General features: G+C 39.8%; 1 protein-coding gene across 5 annotated transcripts in view; it reads left to right on the top strand.

The window, feature by feature from the left end:
* Positions 1 to 21,491, top strand: part of LOC149262811 (methionine--tRNA ligase, chloroplastic/mitochondrial-like) — a 440,349-nt gene that overhangs the window by 61,772 nt on the left and 357,086 nt on the right. For 4 of the 5 annotated variants that reach the window (XR_016259204.1, XM_089425282.1, XM_089425274.1 and 1 more), the window contains exon 4: positions 13,781 to 13,948. The exons of the other annotated variant lie outside the window; for it this stretch is intronic. Coding sequence is in view for 3 of the 4 variants with exons in the window: in XM_089425282.1 (XP_089281408.1) it covers positions 13,781 to 13,948 (168 nt within the window). In the remaining variant the exon portion in view is untranslated. The remainder of the gene's footprint in view (positions 1 to 13,780; positions 13,949 to 21,491) is intronic. 5 annotated transcript variants of the gene reach the window in all.

The raw sequence follows: 21,491 nt of genomic DNA on the forward strand, positions 1-21,491 counted from the left end.
ACCCAGTCTGCATGTGTATAATGTGAATAATCTCAGCAGATACGTGTCGTGTATGTAATCACCTAGGTAAACCTAGTTTTCTGGTAACGATCTACATTCTGGGAAGTTTTTTGTCTCACTGATCCATTCTCGGATGGTCGGCAGAGTTTTCCTTCAGCCTTACTCCAAAGATGGAATGGATTTTGTCATTGGGATCCTAGGGGAGTCATAGTGTTCGAGGTCGAGTCTATATAAAAATAATTTGGGAATAATTATAACTATTTGGTTAGGTTATTTTATTACAAATTGCTTGATCTGCTAGATTATATTTGTGTCGCAGAACTGGGTAGACTGTGAGGGTATTTTGCAAATGGGTTTTCCCCCTTGAGATGTAAAAATGTAAAAAGTCATGATGTAAAGTGTCTTGAGGGTTAGAAAAATAATTTATCCCCTTATAGGTCCTAGGTCCTAGGTAAATTTAAATTTTCCAGAGGTAAAATTCATGGATCCTTTAAAAAATTAAATCTTAACAGGTTCAGAGACTAAGGTTAATTGATTATTTTGCTAAATTTTATGCCTTGGGTCCCTGGGGTTAAGTCAAAGTCAAAATTTTGAGGAAATTAATGCAAAATTTTAATTTTTAAATTTATTAAAATGCATTTAATTGAAAAATTCAAAATTTCCTCAATATTTAAAATTTCGATGGATGAGATTAAAATAAATTTCGATCCTTATCAACGGTCGAGATCACTTTGACAATGATCACTCGAACTAGCCATTTGAGGATTTATTTTTAAATAGGAGGTCATTTGTCAGTCAGTATGATCCGATCTTTTGATTGTGTACTAAGCGAAAAGCTCTCTCTTGTAATCTTTTTATGAGCAATAAAGAAAGACTTTGGGGTTAAATTTCTGTTGGTGTTACTCTTCATGGAAATGCTGTAAGATGTATTATTTTCGTGCGTAATTTCTTTTTTGCCATTAATAATAGCTTCTGAAGAGCGATTTGAGTACAGGTATCTTGCTCAGTCGCTGGGGTTTGAATGATAATTTAAGTTTTGAATATAATAGCAGGTATCTCTTTTAGATCTAAATTTTATTATTGTTTTCTTGCTCTATGTTGACGGCTGAATTGAGTTTTGCAGGAAAATCCTTGATTATTAGATCATCAGGCGTTCGAGGAAGTTCTCGGCTGAACCAACCAACTCCCGATCCGTGTTTTCTGAAGAGCCCAGTTTGAATTTGATCCCTGGCTTATCATAAAATATTTTTATGGGTGATGCATGAAGGGTTTTGAGCTTAGTACTTCCTCTAAAATTCAAATTTTTTTAATTTTTCTGTGCTAAATCGTTAGATCTCGTTGTTGAGAGCCTCAGATCATCAGATCTGGGAGCAGAGTCAGACTCACACTCCCTAGATCTGATAGATCTGCCATTTATGTACATAGATTTGTAACTATTTTAAGTTTTTGACTTTGGTTTCAGGTTTTAGTGTTTTTTGGGTCATTGTGTATATTGTTTGGGTGTTTTTTGTTGTATTGCAGCTGCAGATATGAAGCTGAAAGCTGTGCAGAGTCCAAATCTAGGCCCTGGAGGGTAAGATCTGGATCTCTGGAGGTCAATCAACATTATTTTTTGCAAGGGTTTAAATTTATTTTCAGATCTGGATGAGGGTTTCATTCAGAAATTTGAAGCAAAGCGATGTAAAAAATTTAATTAAGATTTCTGGATTTTTTTTTTAGAGGTTTAGGTGGAAGTTCTGGGCCACCATTTTGTAGATTGATTGGTTGCCTAGTTTTTGGGGTTTACTGTGCAATTTTGATTTTTTTTTTACAAAACCCTCACTGCCTAGCGTTGCCAGCCCATCGCTGTCAGTTCTGCATGATTTTTTGTTGCATACTAATCCGCAACAAACCCTCGCTGCCATAACCCTATCTATTCTCCGTCCAGCTTCTCACTTTGCCTACGTATAGCTTCAGCTTGGTAAGTGAACCTTCCATGCTGCCATAGCTCTGTCTCTGCCTCGCTGTCAGCTCATCCCATGCAACTTACCCTCAACCCTTCCACGTAGATTGGAGAGGGGCAACTTGCTTATCATTTGAGGCTTTGCTAGCTTGCCTTGAGCAAGCCCAGGTGCATTCCTTCCAGTACCATATTGTACACCCTTTATTTATCAATAAAAGAGCTCAACAACACAATTTTTGTTGATTTTTGGTAGCATCGGATTTGCTCCAACCATGAAAATTGGTGGAGAGGCTAAGGCAAATAAGATCTCCAAGACCTAGAAATCGTTTGGGAAAATTCCACTCGGTTGGAGAGATTAAATTAATTAATATTTTTAATGGGGTTCCTAAGTCTAAACTTAGGAAAATTAAAATATTAATGGGTATTAATATAAAACTGGATGAGAATGTTCTAAATGACATGGATCAAGCCAGATCTAATCTTAGTTGTTGATTAGGGACTTAATCTCGGCCATTGAAGACTCAACAGGAAAAGTATAAGAGGAGGCTTGAGGGTCAGTTGGAGACACACCAAATTGATCAGTCAGTTCGATTTTCTGGAGCGAGGTTTGTTGAGAGAATCAAACCAGTGATCTGTTGCAGCGAGGGGCAGTTCGGCAGAAGGCCGAGAATACATAACAGAGAGACAACACAGAGTCTGGGAAGGTTGACGCAGAGGCCGAGGAGGCCAGCGTGGGTGACGCAGAGTGCCAGAGGGCTGACGCAGAGAGCCAAGAGGCTGGCGCAGAGGCATCCGTGGTTGCGTAGAGGCTAGAAGAGCTGATGCAGGGCCAAGAGGCAGCGCTGAGAGATTTTTCATGGGGCAGACTGAGTGCTGGTGAGCTGGGAAGGGTGACGCAGTCCCTGTAGAGTGACGCAGAGCAGTAGAGAAGCTTGGAGCAACTTTCCCTGTCCAGGTAAGGAGCTACCGTAGTTGCTATGGGATTGTTCATCCGGTGATTGATCAACCGAAATATCTGTCTCCGAGGAGAGGTACTTCTGCCAAGGGCATTCTCTGTTGGGTGAGCCATTTCTGGCACCCTAGTTGTATTCAGAAACCGAATAATAATAAAACCCTCATATCTATTGCATCGGTTTTCCCGCATTGGGTTTTTCCGTGGACGATTGTCCAAAAATAACGGTGTCCCTTGTGTGATTGTCTCAGTTATTTCAGTGGTTGATCTGTATATGTGTTAAGGCTACATTTGTGTTTATTTTCAGTATTTATATTTATAAATAACTCGTTAATGAAAATAACAAGTAGGAGAAAATAAACCAGATAATGTAGTAGGGATTTCTAATTTGTCAAACATAGAAATTTCAACAGTTTTTGGTGCATGTTCATGGTCTAATTGCGTGTTCACTGTTTTATGAATTTTTGTCTATGTTTGCTTTGTATATTTACTGTAAATCTTCCTTAGGTATATTACAGAAAGCCATATAATTGAGCCTCTCTTGTGAATAGGCCTTGGGAATCACCCTTCATCCTTTCATTGACATATTGATTATTGTGATTCTCTTATACCGGGTCTCCTCCCATCGGTGAAAGTCTGTAAAGAGCAGGGAGCCTTGGCTGAGATGACAGTGGGCTATCGCTCCGTTGTTGCCCCTTGACCTAGTAGTTGCTTTATAGGATCCCGTCCTAGGACTCTTGCTAGTTTGAGCAATAATAGGAACAATTCGGCAGCTTGATTGAGCAGGACTCATAACTGCATGTGGAGTTTGGTGTTGATACCAAACATGTAGTAAAAGGGGTTGGAAGAGTGATATTCCAACTCGAGTTAGGAGACAAGATGGAAGTGAAGGACGTGTTGTGGGTGTCAGAACTTAGGTGGAGTTTGCTCTTAGTCTCTATGATGGAAACGAAGGGGTTTTGTGTTGCATTCCAGGATAGAAGGTATCAATCATACCTAGGGGATCTAGCTCTAATGAAGGACATGTTATAGGAGTTAGAAAGAACAACATGTATGGGCTAAAGGGCCAACCTTTTCAAGCGATGGCATGAGGCAAAGTGGTGATAGAGAACAAGGAGCAGGTAGCTCCAAAGGTTGAGCAACTTAAAGGGAGTTAGTCTTCAGGTTTAGGATTGGAGGAGCAGTCGACAAATTTCTCCAAATCTATCAAGAAGGTCTCTTGGTATGAGATGAACTTACTGGATGTTTAGGAGTAGGAGGCTTCTAGAAACTAGGCCAAGGAGAGTAGGACTTTAAGGATGTTTCTAGACTAGATGGTAGGGAAGGCCTCTAGTTCAGAGGGAGCAGCAATGGTAGCGGATGTTGTTATAGGATCGAAGTCAATTCCAGGTGGTAGAAGTACCTCTATCGCTAAGAGGGAGTGTTGATGATTGTAGCTTGGGCAGGTACTTTTGCATAGGCCTAAGTGTCTAGGCGTGTAAAAGTTGCCCAAGATCTCCTTAGACAACTTTCTCTAATGCAGGCAAGTTGCATTTGTAACTTAGCCTAAGTTAAGTTCACTTTCACACCCACATACCAGCTTCATCTCCTAGAAGTTTTAGATCATATTAACTCTTAAAATCTCATATTTCAACTTTTACCAATGTGAATACATGTTTAACTAGTTTAGGATATTCTAATTAAAATTTAAGATCTTTAACCTTAGGTTGAGTGCCTAATATTAGCCTATTAATACTTTATTGTTCTAATCCTTCATTGAGGCCTTTCCTCCCTAAGTTGCACTTTTTAATTGGTCACTAGGAGTTGTAATTAAAATCCATGTGGTACATATGGGACTATGCACTCTTCCTTGACACATTAATGTGATACACTAATTCTTAATTATTCATTAGGGAACTTAACTTTATATCCATGGGGTAGGCAACTTAAGTTAGTACTTCTCCCTTTGGCACATATGTTGAGAAAAGAACACATGACAAAAAGGCAATTTGCCCTAGCCTCATTTCAGCCTTGTTCACATGTGCTAAATCTCGTGCATGCTTTATCCTTATCCATTAGCACAAGGTTTGACGAGTTAGTTGAGCCTTAATTTGAATAGGGAAGACTAATACCCATGTGCGCTAGGGTTTTGAGTCTTGAACTTCCATCTTATCGATCCACCTCATGTACTCATGCACACATCCCCTAGGTTGTGCACTCCACTAAGAGGATATATCCACATCCTACATAAACCAATTCACACCTTGCAGACATGTGAAATGACTAGTAATGGTTTGACTTTGTCAAAGGGTTTCTATATGCACACATTTTAATGAGATCTCATGGATTTGATGAGGACCCATTTGAACAAGTGTTAAGGGCACTGTTGATGTTTTTTGTAGCTCAGATAGGTATTTGTGCACAGTTTTTGTGTTGAACGTGTGGGAAGTTGTCTGAATTCCTTTATCTTTATAATTCAGTTTAATTAAAGTTAATTATTAAAATGAAGTGTCTTTTAATTTTCTGGATTTGATTAAAGTTTAACAAAGTGTAATTTAATTACATTGGTGATTTAGACATTATCTCCACCATTGATTGGGATTTAATCTCAATGAGAGATTAGATTTGTGGAGATTTAGTCGTCAGCTCAAAATTATAGAGGAAGGGCAAGGTAGAAGGAAGAGAATCAGAGATTCAGAGGAGTCATTGTGACAGTAACCCATTGCACAAAGAGGCAGTGAGTTCGCTCACTGTGCAAGGCAAGGACAGAAGGCAAGGTTAGAAGGAATGTAGCAGCAAGAGAATTGATCTCAGCCAATCATTGGAGGCTGTATCCACCAGCAGGAGGAGGCTATATGATTGGATGCAGCAGCATCAAGGCGTTTGATTTAGCCAGCAATTCAGCCAGCAGATCAGGTGTACTTTTTCAGGAGGAGGCCATATAGTAGCCAGGTTTTGCTTTGTTAATCTTTCTCAGTATGTAATTTTCTTAGTGCAGGAAGCCCTTGTGATTTCGCAGAGCTGTTAATGAAAGACTGATTTTGAAGGGCAGAAAATTTGTTGTGTATTTAGAAAATGATTTTACTGTTTCCTCTATTTTTTCTAAAGTTAAATTTCCAGCCAATGTAATTATTCTATGATCTGAAATTTCCGTTTTAAATTTCAGTAAGTAATTTTGCTTAAGAATCATAAGGAAGTAATCTACCTAGGCTTGGAAAAGAGATTTTAACAGGCACCCATTTTGGGTGAGAATTTCAAGGTTGACTTGGTCAAAGTGGACAAAAATTCATATTCTTCTAGAATGAATTCATACATGGTGAAGATTTAAATGTGAACACAAAGCATAATTCTTGGTCAAAGGGCTTTTAGAAAGAGTACTTGTGCATCACACATGGCATTGGCATACATGTCTAGAAGAACAACCTCATTAAATGAAACTTTACACATGTAAAATCACTCATTTTTTTTGGAATTTCGCCCTCCTAAATAATATTATTGTTTAGAGGTGGTTATTTCTAGGTCATCATGGAGTTTTATACTTGGCATTCATGCACATTTTTGGAAATTTACCCTACGTATTTGGCAATGCCTTTTTATTATTTTTTCACATTAGAAGTACAAATGGCACTCAGATTTTGCCTTTGTATGAAGACAAGGATGGAAGAAGGAGACATGTGGTTCTAAAATAATCTAGAACATTGTATTCGTGCATTTTTCTACGGGCTTTTAACCTAATTCGCTCGCTTAGGTAGTCGTAAATATTTTCAATATTTTCTCTGGGGAGTCTCACCAGGAAAATAATATTTATTGTAAGGGAGAGTTGAACTAAAACTTATAGAAAGGTTTGCTCTCCATTTTTCACTTACGAATCTCTGGTGTAAATAAAAGAAGCTCAAGGCTATTGTAGTATTTTTGCCTTTATTTTGTTCAAGTAATATACTGATGTATAGTTAATTTCTTATGTGTGGCTTTTAGTTCTATATGCTAGAATGGGTAATTTGTTTGTAGGATATATGGATGATAAAGGAAAATCAAGGGCCATAGAGAAACACGTGTTGCAATGGAAATGGCTAGGGTAATGGTTTCCACCCTGTTATATCCGTTTTGTAAAATTAAAATGTTATGCATTCTATATCACTAGATTATGTGTGTATGTAGATAGTTGTCATTTCCCCATTTTTATTCTTCTTCATAGTGCAGCCAAGGTGTATTTCCAGGGCAGGAGATGGCCAGGTCAGTGGAGCAGGTTTATGTCATCAAGGGTTCCGATGGAGTTTTGAGGATTTTTTATGGGATTTGATGGCATTCACTTGGCATATTCCATCATCTGCACAATTTGCCTTTCGTTCCATCGCATTCCGACAACTTTCAGAAATCAACATTATTATTGGGCATAACTTAATTAATTATGCTCGAGGTGGCATTCCGAGGAGATTAATTGGTGGAACACCTCAGTGTAATAGCTCGTTGGAACCAGAATGGGAAGATCTACAAGATGGGATGGTTAGATGTGAGTTTCAGTGATCTGAGGAGACATGGTGGCCAACTTACCCTTTTCCTGCAGTAAAAGAATGTTTTAATTGAAATAAAAGAAGGAAAAATGCTCCATGATTAAAATAATAATAAAATAGAAGGTTCTAGAGGAGTCCATCAAATCTATAAAAGAGGAGGAGGAGACCATTGGAGGATATCTTGGTTTTGATATTGTTTATTGTATGAGAGGTTGAGAACCTGGTTCTCTACTCCATTGGTAGCCCCAGGACGAAAACCCTCGGGTGATTTAGAGAGATTGGGCGAGCACCCATCTTCCCTTGGTGGATACATTCAAGGTTCGCAGGTTGCAGTTATTTGATTTTGAGTGTGATTTGGGAGGCCCATTGTGGCATTATTGTAGATTTGTTAAGGCCAACTATCTCAGCTATCTTGTTATTCCAGCATGGAAAACCCCAGTTTATATATTATAATAAAGTTGAGATTGTTTCTTCTTATCGTGATTATAAAATTGCATGCATTTTATATGTTCTATTTTACATGGCAATCTTTTGTTTATGAATAGAATTTTTATCTGGAGATTTTCTGAGTTAAAATTCTGGTTGTTCCAAATTTATTTCAATTGGGACACTACAGTGGTATCAGAGATGTTTTTCCTGCGAGCCTGAGGGCACTCGGTAAAATTGCCATATCAGATTTATTAGTTGTTGTGGAAGTAAAAAACTACCACTAGAGTGAAAGGGATTAAAAGTTATTGTTTTCCGAAGATAGATCGAGGGTCTTTCCTTGTTCCCGCTTGAAGACATTTTTGTTTTCTTTTTTTTAGGGATGGAATTATGTGCTGGAGCTAGAATTTGACCACAATGGGAAATCTGCTATTGGAGACTAAATTTCCAGATGCATTTTTTCAGTTGTTTAGTAGATAGAATGTGTATTGCATGTTGGAAGGTTGATGCGTTTCTGTGGCATGTTCAGTTGTAAGGGCATTAAACAAGATCTATGCATTGAATCCAGGCAAGGACAAAGATCATTTCAAGGAGCGTGACTTTCTCATCAAAGTGCATATGCGAGTAACCTGAACGTAGGCTGCGTGAGTTATTCACATGGGTATGGGACCCAAGTTACTATGGTGATTGCATTGATCTAGGGTCGAATTGGTTCATTGGGATGCAACCAAAATCTGATGGTGGTCGTGATTAAATTCCTACCTCGTCCATCCTAACATCTACAGCTGCAAACGTGTCCAAGGTCGCTCTAGTTCTTGTTCTTCACTCAACTAATCATTGTAGCTAATCGGGGACGACTGATTTGAATTGCTTACAGAGCTGAATCTATCGTAAACAAATTTGTGGCGGCTTGGCAAGTTATAGGGTCGATTTGCATGGAGGTAGTCGATGATTAGAGATGGATGATAGAAACCCATGTTTGAGGTTAGGGAGACGATTCTGCGCATAGTTGCAAAGTAGGCTTGAACCAAAGCTTGTGAAGGCGGACCATGTCAAAACAAATCGTGTGTCCACGTGGATAAATGTTGTCAGCAGCGAAATTGCAGAACAATGTCTCGGTGTGCATATGGTTGATTAAGGTCGAGCAAGCATCAGAAAGCAGGTCGCTGGCAGGTCTAAGTTACGTAGAAAGATAGTCAAAAAAATCCAAAAGTGTGTGTGCCAATTTAAGCTGAATCGCGTCAGAAGGATCTCGTGCGAGGCCACTAAAAGGGCTGAGTTCTGGATTCATTTATTGTCAGTCGCATACACAGAGCCACAGATCGATTCCTGAAGAGGGGACGTGAATTGGCTCACTTTGCATAAAAAAGGGGCCATGCTTCACAATTATAGCTACGTGAGAATTTTGGGAGAACGTATGATAAGGGTTCATGTGTATCGATGCACTGTACAGTGGAGCAATTGCAGAATAGAGGCAGAGCACTAATGTAGAAGGCTGGGCATGTAACAGAAGGTGGAATCGATCGCTGAAAACTCAGTTATATATATTTCATGACCATCACTTGTGGCATGTTATGGTTCATGGATTGGATCAGAACTCGCATTGGAATTGACTAAGGAGCTGCCATTCCAAAAACGATATTGTTGTGCGAGTTTTAAAGGCTGGAGCCGCCATTTTCGAAGACGAGATTGTTGTGCGAATGCTTCAGTTTGAGAGACCGACTGCCATTCATTTCTCAGATAGAAGACCACTTCAGACAACGCTGAATTTTCCTTAACAGTGAAGCAAACTGTTCAAAGGAGATTCCGTTCACTTTTTACAGTCATTCTCAGAGAAAGAGAAAGGAACCATATCAGAAAAGTTATGTGTGGCTCAGATATCATCCTCCAGGTACCTGTAGCAACTTATTGGTAGAGGCCAAATTGGCAATAATAGAGAGGCCGAATTGTTTTCTCCAGGCAAACCTTGTGGTTGTGCATGTTCATTTCCAGGCAGACCCACATTTCTCTTGCAGCATATGGTCACCTGTAGCTTAACTGGAACCATCACCAAGGGTGATGATTCATGAACCAAAGCTTCGAAGGGTTTCCAGGAAATGCAATGAAGTTGTGCCTGGCATATTTATGAGAACTGAATAGCTGATTGGAAAAGGGTCAAATCTTTGGTCAAATGGTTGCAATAGAGCAAGCGAGGGTTGCTTTTCACCTACAAATACCACCATAATTCACTCTTGAGCATGGGTTGTAGAGTCACCCTAAGTACCTGTAAGTTGTTCTCTCACTGTTTCTAGGGTTGGTATTTGTGGATTTATGGCTAACATCCAAACTAGATTTAATTTCTCTTATTTTCCCACTGTGAGTTGAAGTGGCACTCTCTTGTATTGTCATTTGCAGTATATTAGTGTCTATGCCTGATATAGAGTATGTTGGAGCACACTGCTTATTCATGTGTATACTATGATGTATTGTAAAGGGTTGAATAATTGTTGTTGGGAGTAGTGTTGCTAAAATTGAGCGCGTCTTGTCACAAAAAGGGCCTGAATGCTTGATTTCTGAGAGTTGTGTCATGTCTGCTACTAGTCAATTGTGAGAGGTTTATGTATTAGAGCAGCTATTGAGTCAAGTATTAGTGTATTGTTGTCAAGTATTATGATGTACTCACTCAACCAGAACATGGATGCAATCTCTATAAACTCCCCTAATAAACCAGCATCGACAGACAATAGACCCTTCTCAAAGAAGGTTTATGGCATATGCCATTCTTTAGAAAGAACATCCCAATGATTTTCAGAAGAAGCCGGAGATTGGACCCAAAATCCTTGCACTTGGATCATATTTGAAACACATGAGAATCACATGGAAAGCCCTTTTCAAACTAGATGAATTGGATGCACTTCTTTCTGAAGTGAACCAATTAAAAGGGAAGAAGTTGCTGTGGGCTTTGAAACCTACCATGCTAGCTTTAATACAACCTAAGTTTTTGGAGTACCCTTGTGAAGGGGTCACACTTCCGGTTGCATCGTGTCTCAGTAACATCATGAGACTGATTGCCCCAATAGCTCCTTACGATGATGATGTTATGAGGAGATTTTCATTGATGTTAGAAACTTTCCGAGACTTGGACAATAGTGCAGGCTCTACCTTTGGGAAGAAGTTTGATATTCTATGAGGCATGGCCATGACGAGGACTTATGAGATCTTGTTTGATTTGGAGTGTGACAATTTGATCCTATAGATGTTCCAATGCTTCTTCAGCATTAGGAAACATCATCCTGACAGAGTCATAGTGCACATGCAGTCCATCTTGTCCTCATGTATGAGAGGCTGTGATGCCATTTGTTGGGAGTTGCAGTCCCGATTTTTGTCTATTTGGAGGAGAGAGAAGTTGGTCTCACCTGTTGCTTATGATCTATCCGAGAGGTTGGTTGAGCAGAACATTGGGTTGTTCAGGAGACAGTTGACCAGGGAGCAGCAGCTTAGGTTTGGGGGGCTTATGCAACAAGAATGAGATGAGGAGGAAGGGACTTTGCTTCATCTGCAAAGGACCTGGGGGACCTGACCACTCATGCTTCAGTGACACTGAGGACATGATAACGGTAGAGTAGGGAGACATTCATTATGTCTATCAGGATGAGGACTTTTCGCTGGACGAGTCCATGGGTTCATACGATGATACCTTAGAGGAGCACGAGCAATCATGTGGAGTTGATGACAGTAGCCCATATAGGCATCCATGTGTGGTAGAGGAGTATGTGGAGCAACCGATGGTTCCCATGTGGGAAAGAGATCAAAGAGCAGATGAGCGACTGATGACTCAGCATAGAGAGCACATAGAGGAGCATGAGTCATGTCGAGTCATTGACATCAGGCCAAATTCATATGATGAGCAGTCCGTGGGTTCTAGGAGAGATATTCAGGATAGCCTATCACTAGTGATGAGTCAGCATGAGCAGCATATGATGGAGCGTGAGTCGGCTAAGGAGGATGAGGTGCACAATATGCATGATGAGCCTTCTTGGGAGAGCCAGTTGGAGGTTCATATTGAACTCGTGATGGTGGAGGATGAGTAGCCACCCTTGGGGTCAACCACTGATGAGGAGCAGACAAATGTACAAACAGCTGGCAAGGTGACATTATTCATTGACACTTGTCCTCAAGAGATATTGGAGTATGATAAGACAGTTTGGCAGGAGATTGGTGGACTGGAGGAGCGTGGAGTTTCCTACCAAGCGAGGGGGATGGCAGTGCATCCATCTTTGGGACAAACCATTGATGAGGTGCAAACAGATGTAGTGGCAGCCAGATGAGTTGCAGCATTTTCAGGCAACAACCCTCTCCAGGAGTACATAGACGGGGCTTGCAGCAAGGTTTGCCACTTTTTCCCATTAGAGGGAGAGAGGCAAGATTTCTTGGACATGCTTGTATTGTCCAGGTAGAGCATCAACAGTTGAGCATGGACCAATTTCAGCATAGCAAACATATCCCTTGCACAGGTGCCCATGCATTGGATTGGCGAGAGATCATGTGTTGGTATCCTTTTGATGGAGTGTCATTTTTAGTCAGGAGCATTATATTGCAGGAGCCCTCCAAGGTGAGGGATATCACATGCTTCAGTTGGCAGCAAGATGTAGGCTGGCCACTCATCAGTATTTCAACACGGCTTCAACATGACCTTGGTCTATGCCAAGGTTTGGATTGGAGAGAGGTGATGAGTTGGTACGCGGCGGGTGGAGTAGCATTCACAGCCAGAGTTATAGCACAACAGGAGCCGTGGAGCCTTGATGCTCCTTCTTGGCGGCATTGGGATCCAAGAGGATTTGCTGATGACAGGTTCAGTCGGAGATTGATCTGGGATCGAGCATCGAGGAGTCCGTTCATGGTGGGTTGACACATGAGCCAAGCATCACCCAGTGGTTCGTATGGGATCCTAGCATTGGGTCTCAGTTGCATCAGACCACCAGATTGGTCCACATATTTGGATTGCTTGAGGGCAAGAAATCATGGGGCGGGAGCACTGTCATGTCCCCATTTTTATTCTTCTTCATAGTGCAGCCGGGGTGGATTTCCAGGGTAGGAGATGGCCAGGTCAGCGGAGCAGGTTTATGTCATCAGGGGTTCCGATGGAATTTTGAAGAGTTTTTATGGGATTTGATGGCATTCGCTTGGCATATTCCATCATCCACACAATTTGCCTTTCGTTTCGTCGCATTCCGACAACTTTCAGAATTCAACATTATTATTGGACATAACTAAATAAATTATGCTCGAGGTGGAATTGGGACACTACAATAGTTTTTGATAGGGGCCACCTTTGTAATTTGCTTTGAGCAGTGGATATTTTGTAGGAGCTTCTCCACCATTGGACTTGTAGATTAAACAACCAAGTTAGGTGTGTAGTTTTGCATATCAAGTGATTGCTTGCTACCTCTTAGTATTCCTTTAGAACCACTCTCTACGATTACTTACATAACTCCATTGGCTAAGCAATTGAAGGCACTAGTCTCCGTTTTATCCACCACTCCTCAACTAATTAAATTCATTTTTCCAATTTGTTTATGATACTAAGATTTCTTATGCTCCCACTACATATCACATATACATTAAGCTTAGTAACTCATAGAGAAACCTCCCTTGGTTAAGATTTCATTGACCCTAACCTAAACTGGAGAGGAGAGTTGGTGGGGTAATAGTGGCGAACCTCCTAGTTCCACAAGGCTAGTACCCTATCTTTGGGACTTTAAGTTAAAGGTGCTAGTTTGTGTGGTAGTAGGGACCCTTGGTGTGGATTTAAATTGTAGTAGGTCTCATTTTGTAGATATGTGTTGAAGGGGTTGTATGAATCTTCCATACTTGTTCATTCTGGGATATATATATGTATATGATACTTTTGTATTGTTGAGGTAAGAGATTCTAAGTTGGCATCTATGTGGTTGTGAAGGTCTTAATTTAATTCTATTTCTTCTCTTGCAGGATAGAAAGGAGTTGCTTGAAGATGAATGTTGCCCTATTCATAGAAAGCCATGTGAGCATCGCAAGGAAGAGAATTATTTCTTTTCTCTCTCAAAGTACCAAAAGCCGCTTGAAGAGTTGTTGACAGCAAATCCAAACTTTGTTCAGCCATCTTATCGCTTGAATGAGGTTACCCATTAAACAACCTTATGCTTTGTTGTTTGTAATATTGTTTATTTTTCAAATGCATCTTTTGAAAGTATTTATACAATATTCAAATGAGTACTTCATTTTCGTAGTCACTGTTGCGTTCCACTCTGAAGAGTGAATTTTTATTTTAAGAGTTTTTCTTAAGATGTTACTGTCACTATTTGGAGTAAGAAGGAGAAGGTGCTTTAAAGGAAAGATTATGATCTGGTATGGTTCTATTCTTTTTATTTACCACATTTGTCAGAGATGCAAGCCATGTATGTTTATGTAATCTATTTGACTATAGAAATTAAACAGGGAATTTTCTTTCACTGGGTGCCTTTTTATGAGATAAGTTTGCATTTGAGGCTATCTCTGAAATATTGAAATCCCGTCTTGGGATTCCTTATTCGTGTTTAACACTGAAACTAAGCAATAAACAGTACTAGATTATGCAGCAAAGATTTCAAAAACAGTAACTTACCTGAAGCTTTCTTTGATTTTAAAGAATGGCTCTTCATGCAACTTATAATTTTGAATCATTATGCTTGAATGCATATTTAAAGTAAGAAAATTGTAAAATTACCATGGTAGTGAGCATGTTTTAACATGCAGTGGTAGTCCCTATTAGCATTTGCTCGACACAAAGGCACAACTAATTATTCCTTGGAGTAGAAAATTAAAAATTTGGATTGCACAAGTTGCTGCAAAATCTAGCAGGCCTAGTGCGAAGCCCCACTAGGCAGAACCAAACTTTAGGGCAGCAAGAGAAAGGGTTGCCACTCTCACCTCAACAACCTTTCTCCTACTCTTTAGTGGTATTTGACCACAAGGGAGGATTCCCTAAATCACCTAAAGGAATATTCAATTACTGTGGCTCAAGATGATGAAGAAGATGTCTACAAAGTGAGATAATGCACCGACAAAGGCTAGAAGGCCAGACGTTCTATGCCAAAGTACAAGTGCTCTATTCCTAGACCAAATAGATGGCTTTTATAAGTTAGGGTTTTTATGATTTGCAATGATAGGATGCACGATGTCATATAACAACCAAGAAAAAGGCCTTTCAAGGATAATCAATGAAAGGGAAGTGTTGCCTCAAAATCTAGCAGGGCTTGTGAGAGGCCTCACAAGGCAAGAGCCAAACTAAGATGCAACAATGATGTGGGTGGCACTGTCACCTAAGCACTCCTACTCCTGTTCTTTAGTGGAATTTCACCACATGGGAAGCTTCCCATTATAAATCACCCAAGGGTATTCTAGGTTGATAAGATCAAGGTGATACTTTAGGAGGCTTGATCAAGGTACTTCTCACTTGGAAGAAGGCACGATTCTTTGTAATAAGGAACAACATACCTATGATGAAACCTAGGAGATAGGTCTTGTAGCCTAGGGTTTCAAGATTGTATCTCAACAATGACACATTTCGGCATACAAGCACAGGGAAAAGGTTTTCTTTATAAGGTATGATCAACCATCGGAGTTACAAACCGTCAACTAGCCCTAAGTTGAAACCTTTGTGTAGGATTTGTTGAGAAATCTAGGGGGCAACAAGTGTAGGTGATTTCTCATACTTCAATAACTGCTTGTGATGTATTTTTACTTTACTTGATTAACTTCCTCTTTCCTTTATTATTATTAGTGTTCTCTATCATCAAACAACTACCAAATAATAAAGAACAATGAGACAATAGGACACAAGATATAGGCAATCAACCAGGGCCAAAACCTCTCCAACTGAGAGGAAAACCCACTAGAATCCTTCTCTTCTTATAGAACTTCAATTGATGAATTCCAAGACCTATGACCCTTGACCAAGACCCTCCAAGACCAAGTCATCCTTCCTTCTTGATGAGCTTTCCTTACACGACTTCCAACAACAAACTTCGACCTTCTAGCACTTCTCTAGAAACTTCGAGCCCAACCACAATTTCTGCAACTTCAACCTTGATGCAATTTCAGCAACTTTGACCTAGCAGCTTCACAGCTTCGATGCAACTTCACAACTTCGATGCAGCTTCAGAATTTCGTCCAGCCTAGAAATTGTAGAAACCATAATGAAAGAAAGAGAGAGAGAGGCCCAAGAACTTTGATCTTGACGTTCTTCTTCTTCTTCGTCCTTTTCTAGCTTTTATCTTGAGGAGATCGAATTTGCTTGAGTGAGTGTCCAAATGAGGTCGAATTCCTTCTTATTTATAGGCTTGCGACGGGTATGAATTGCTATCTTGAGGCCGAATTGTCCGTTCATGTAGGCCGAATTGATCTTTTTGCCATGACAATGTCTTGGAGTGTCTTTTGACTCTATTTTGACTCAATAAATTTTTCTTTACAATATGTAACATGCCCAAATGGGTCTTCAATACATGACAATGACTCAATTGACTTTATGACTAACCTAGAAGCACTCAATGGGTGCTTGACATAAAAATAAATTTCCCTTGAGCATGAAACCTGTTGTCCCTAAAATTGTACAGGCACCATGACAACCACTCAGGGGAGGGGATGTCACTATGATCCCTGTGCACTCCGTTCTAGCTGTCTCCCAACAACAGGTTATGGGGGGTAGTTCCTATGGAATGAGGTGAAGGAAACCAACTTGTTTGGGAGACATGGATGGGTGGCCTAGCTACTTGGTTAAATTTAGCAAGATTAATGATTAGATTAGATTTTAAGTATGAGACCATTGCCTTAATGAAGTCACAATTCTTGCTTATGGTAATTTGAAACCAAGTGACCGGGTGGACACCCGTTGCTTGAATGATTAACTATCCTAGTGTTACTTGGGAGTGGGAGCGAAAGCGGGGAGCGGGAGTGAAAACGGGTGCAGGAGCGACATTTTCAAATGCTCTTGGTTTGGGAGCGAATCCTGGAGCGATTTTTATATAATATATATATTTTTTATATTTTGATACATATATGTCAACAAAAACATGTAGAATGATGAATTAGATATAAAAAACATAAAAAAACATAGATTGATCATTGAACCATATAACATCAATCATCTAGAAGTTATAATCTTCATCAATCACATCCACAAGTTAGTAACATACAACATATTGAGTCTCGTGAATCATGATTCATCAATCTTAAAGTTTCAACTTCAAGCTTTCAAAATTGAAAATTCAATATATAACATTTATCATCATTGATCACCAAAGTTGTACTTGTATGCTAAGTTTAAACTTTAACCATTACAAGAAATAATATCTAACATGAAATGAAATGTTATAAAATGAATTATGAAATGAAATGAAACAACTTTCATGAAGCATCATATTCATAATTCAGAATCATTACCAATGAGTTATAATTGCCAACTTCAAACTTCAAACTTAAATTGTCACAGTCATATATTGTTTACAAAAAATATCATTATGATATGAAATAGTCAAGACTCAACAATTATCAAAACTAATAGAGTTTAGAAAAGACAAGTAAACTGTAAATCTATTATCTACTACTTCATGTGGCCCTTGCCACAAGAAGTGTGTGATGTATGAGCAGGTTGTGGTGGTCTTCTAGGAGTCTCCTCCCGCACAGACTGATGACCAGAACCAGAAGGCACATGCCCTCCATGTGAGGGTGTAGATGGAGGCGGCGACATCAAAGGAACAAGATTCGGAACTCGAGCATTGCTACTAGATGGTGGAGGTGGCATGGTTGTTGCTTCATCTTCCTCTCTCATAAGTTCCGCTTCCAGTTCTTCAAGATGTATGGTCCCATCCTCCAAATTATCATCCTCTGGGTGGTTGTCCCAAATTTTATATGTTGGATCTTCATGAGCCTGATCACAGTAATGAATCAACAACCTCAAGTTGTAGTGCACATAAACCAAGCTTTCTGCCCGATTTTCATTGAGTCTGTTTCTTTTCACATTATGTATGACGCTGTAGGTGCTCCAATACCTCTCTGCAGAAGAAGTATTTACAACCTGTGAGAGAACTTTTTTTTGCTAATTTTGGCAAAATTCCATGGCCGCCATATGATTCCCACCATGTGAGAGCATCAAATATGTCTCTATCTTCCATTGCATGAAAGGTACCAAACAAACCAGTGCCACTGAAGTATCTGCCTAATTCAAGATGCACACTAGCACATTCCTCCCTATCAGGTATCAACTTTTCTAATGCTTGCAAATATCCTGTAGATACCTCTTCATCTATATGGGGTTTGACCCTAACCCCACCCCCTGGTGCAGGTTGGCCCAACCAAGATGTAGAGTAGTATTTTGGCATAAGGATATACGCCAAGCAATGTAGTGGAACATTAAGTTTATCCCACCGTATACACACACAATCGTGAATTAGTTTATACAAGTTGGGATCATTGTTATGAACAATATCTTTTATTTGCCCCAACATGGTATCCATCTGCTCATACACCTCGCCAATCACTGGTTTATCTGTATCTGCAAATCGAATCATGTGATAAATGGGCTTGGTGAAATCCAATACTTGCCTCACATGTGCCCAAAACATACCATCAAGAGCCGCCTCCACTTGTTCAAAACCTTGCCTGTCAGCTGCATTTGTAGCCCTTTCCTTTAATACCTGCTAGTGTGGACTTGATACCATGCTAGCCAATGACTCTCTTACCTTCAAAAGGCGCCTGAAGGTGAGGTAATAGCTACCAAATCTAGTCCTCACAATCTTCAACAACTCCAATCTTGAGTGACTGCGGAAAAGGCCATGGGTATTGCTATGATTTGTAATAAATTTTATCATTTGTTTGCCTCTCTTGTACAAATCACCAATCCATTTGTATTGTTTGTTTTTGTTCTTAACAATATCATGCATCAAAAGGTTCATTGTGTGAACCAAACACCCAGACCAAAATATGTTGGGGTATTTATCCTCAATAATTGCTCTCGCTGCCTTACAATTAGGAGCATTATCAGTGATGACTTGGATGACATTGTATGGCTCAATACGCTCAATTGTTTCAAGTAATGGTTCTGCAATGTTGATGTTGGTCTTGAACTTGTCTGAGTAATCATATGCTGAAAGAAAGATGGCACCACTAACAGACACAGCAAGAACATTTATCAATGGCTTGCCTTTTACATTTGTCCATCCATCAGATACAATGGACACCCCATGGTCAGTCCAAGAACTTGTCATTCTATTGAAAGAATGTGATATTTTCGCTTTTTCATGATCAAGTCCAATGATTCTTGCCTTGTCATACCTAGGGCTCTTGTATCCTTTAGGGGCATCATTTATGGCAGAAACCATTTCGTGCCAATAAGGTGAGCGAAGAACATTGAATGGTATCCCACATGCATAGAGAAACCTGTAAAACTTTTGAATCCACATCATTCGTACACCTTTCATCAAGGAAATCTGATATGCTTGTAAGCCTTAAACCTGGTGACCGTGTGCCTCCATATCCACTGCCTTGGGAGGATGCTGAAGGATTTCTTTGTGCATGTGATTGTGAGCTTGGTTCAGAGAAACCCTTTGATTTTTTAGATTTGTATTGAGCTTCCTTCTCTTCCCTTATGTATTTGGCTCTATCTGCTGCTAACACACCTGAACAAGTTTTGATTCCTATTTGTTTATCTCCATCCCATGGCCTTTTCCCGTAGCGGTGCTTTCTGGCACGGGTGTATGAACCTGTGTAATTATTGTTGCAATGGGGGCAATGAAATTTAGTGGTTCCACCCCCTTTCCCTGCTTTAGGCCTATTAACATATTTCCACAATGGAGTTTGGTCTTGTTTAGTTTTTTGAGCTGACTCGTGTTCACTCTCCTCCAACTCCTCTTCACTGGGGTTTTCATCAAATCCACTATGCCCCCTTTCTTCATTCCCTTCTTCATTTTCAACCCTCCTTTTTCTACTCTCCGACACCATAATAACCAAAAAAGGAACCAAGAAGAAGAAAATGCCAAGAAATATAACCATGATGTTTGAAATTTGAAATCTTGAATCTGCATAATTTAAAAAAATGCAATGGGAATGGGAATGGGAAATAGAGAAAAAAATTATTTATTTATTTAGGAATGAACATTTAAAAAAATTTGCTAGACACTTTATTCAGTATTGTAGAGCCTACCTCTTTGGCGTCCAATCTCCCCTTGCAAGCTCTTCAATCTCCCCTTGCTCCTTGCTTTCTCTTGCTCTCTTGCTCCTTGCTCTCTCTTGCTCTCTCCTTGCTTCTCATTCTCACTCTCGCTCTCACCCTCACTCACCCTCACTCTCACTCTCACCCTCACCCTCACTCTCACCCTCTCTCACTCTCACTCTCACTCTCATTAAAATGATGAAATGAATGAGGGAGGGTCTATTTAACCCTCCCTCCCTCACTTTACTTCCATAAATTTTATTTTATTTTATTTATTTATTTTTTTCGCGTGTTTCTCTCGCTGTCGCTTCCGGAGCGACAGGAGCGACGCTCCCTATATCGAATTAGAAAAAAGTAGGGAGCATAATTTTTTTTTAAGGAAGCGCGTTCCCAACCTGCTCCTGAGTCGCTCCCACTCGGAGCGCGGATTGGGAGCGGGATCGAGAGGGGGGGGCGCTCCCCCGCAACACTGAAATATCCTATATGATGTGTAAGTCCTAGGATGTATGTGAGATGCAGTGATCTTGGTTTATTTTAATTATATGCCTAGTCTATGTATGGCCTTCCCTTAACTATTTTAAATATGGGCTCCAAGGTAGGTTGTGCGAAGGAGGCCAACAAGAAGCAGGCTAGGGCCTGATTAACGATACCTTTTGTTGTGCTCCTATCACCTGATGCCTTCAGCGCTGCAAAGGCTGTGGCTCTGACGATTGCAAGGTCACTGTTTTAAGCATCGAAGAGTTGCCAAGCCCCTCAAGCTAGGTGAGAAGGGTTGCCGTAGATTTCTATCAACCTAGCTTATTCTATGAGATAATTTTTAATGCAAGCTAGATCTAGGATGCTTATGCAAGAGATTATGAGTAAGATTATCTCGAATTAAGATTGTTTATGTGACTTGAAGTACTTAGTGTGAATTGGCTTATAGCGAGAGTACTTAACAATGATGAGATGACTGTAATGTTCTTTTTTCTGGTGTTCCTCATGGCATGGTTAGGATCAATGTTGCACGAAGCGGGAGCGAAGCGGAAGCGGAAGCGGGAACGCGGAAGCGTCATTTTCCAAAAATCTAGGAAGCGAAGCGTCCGCGGAAGCGTCTGCTATATATATATATATATTTATATTTTTTTGCATTTATACTCAAAACAAACATCCCAAATACCAAATTAATTGTAGAAGACATGAAAACATGCATATTTTTGCATAAATCAAGATAGATATGGCATCCATGATTCCATTGTAGTTACTAGTATGTACAACAATCATCTATATTCTAGCTATTACAAACATACATCAAATTTTTAAGCATATTATAAAACATAAAACATTTAAGCATATTATAAAACATAAAACATAGAGCATATTATGATTTATCTAGCAAGTGAGCAACTGTCAACATTTGTCATGTCCAAAATTCAAATAATAATGTTTACAAAATATGTCACTTGGTCACCGCCAAGCCAAAAAGGTTCAAAATTC

Source organism: Pinus tabuliformis, chromosome 6 (assembly GCF_031772625.1).
Source record: "Pinus tabuliformis cultivar Carrire ecotype Pingquan chromosome 6, CPIR1, whole genome shotgun sequence".
Classification (NCBI taxonomy): Eukaryota; Viridiplantae; Streptophyta; class Pinopsida; order Pinales; family Pinaceae; genus Pinus; species Pinus tabuliformis.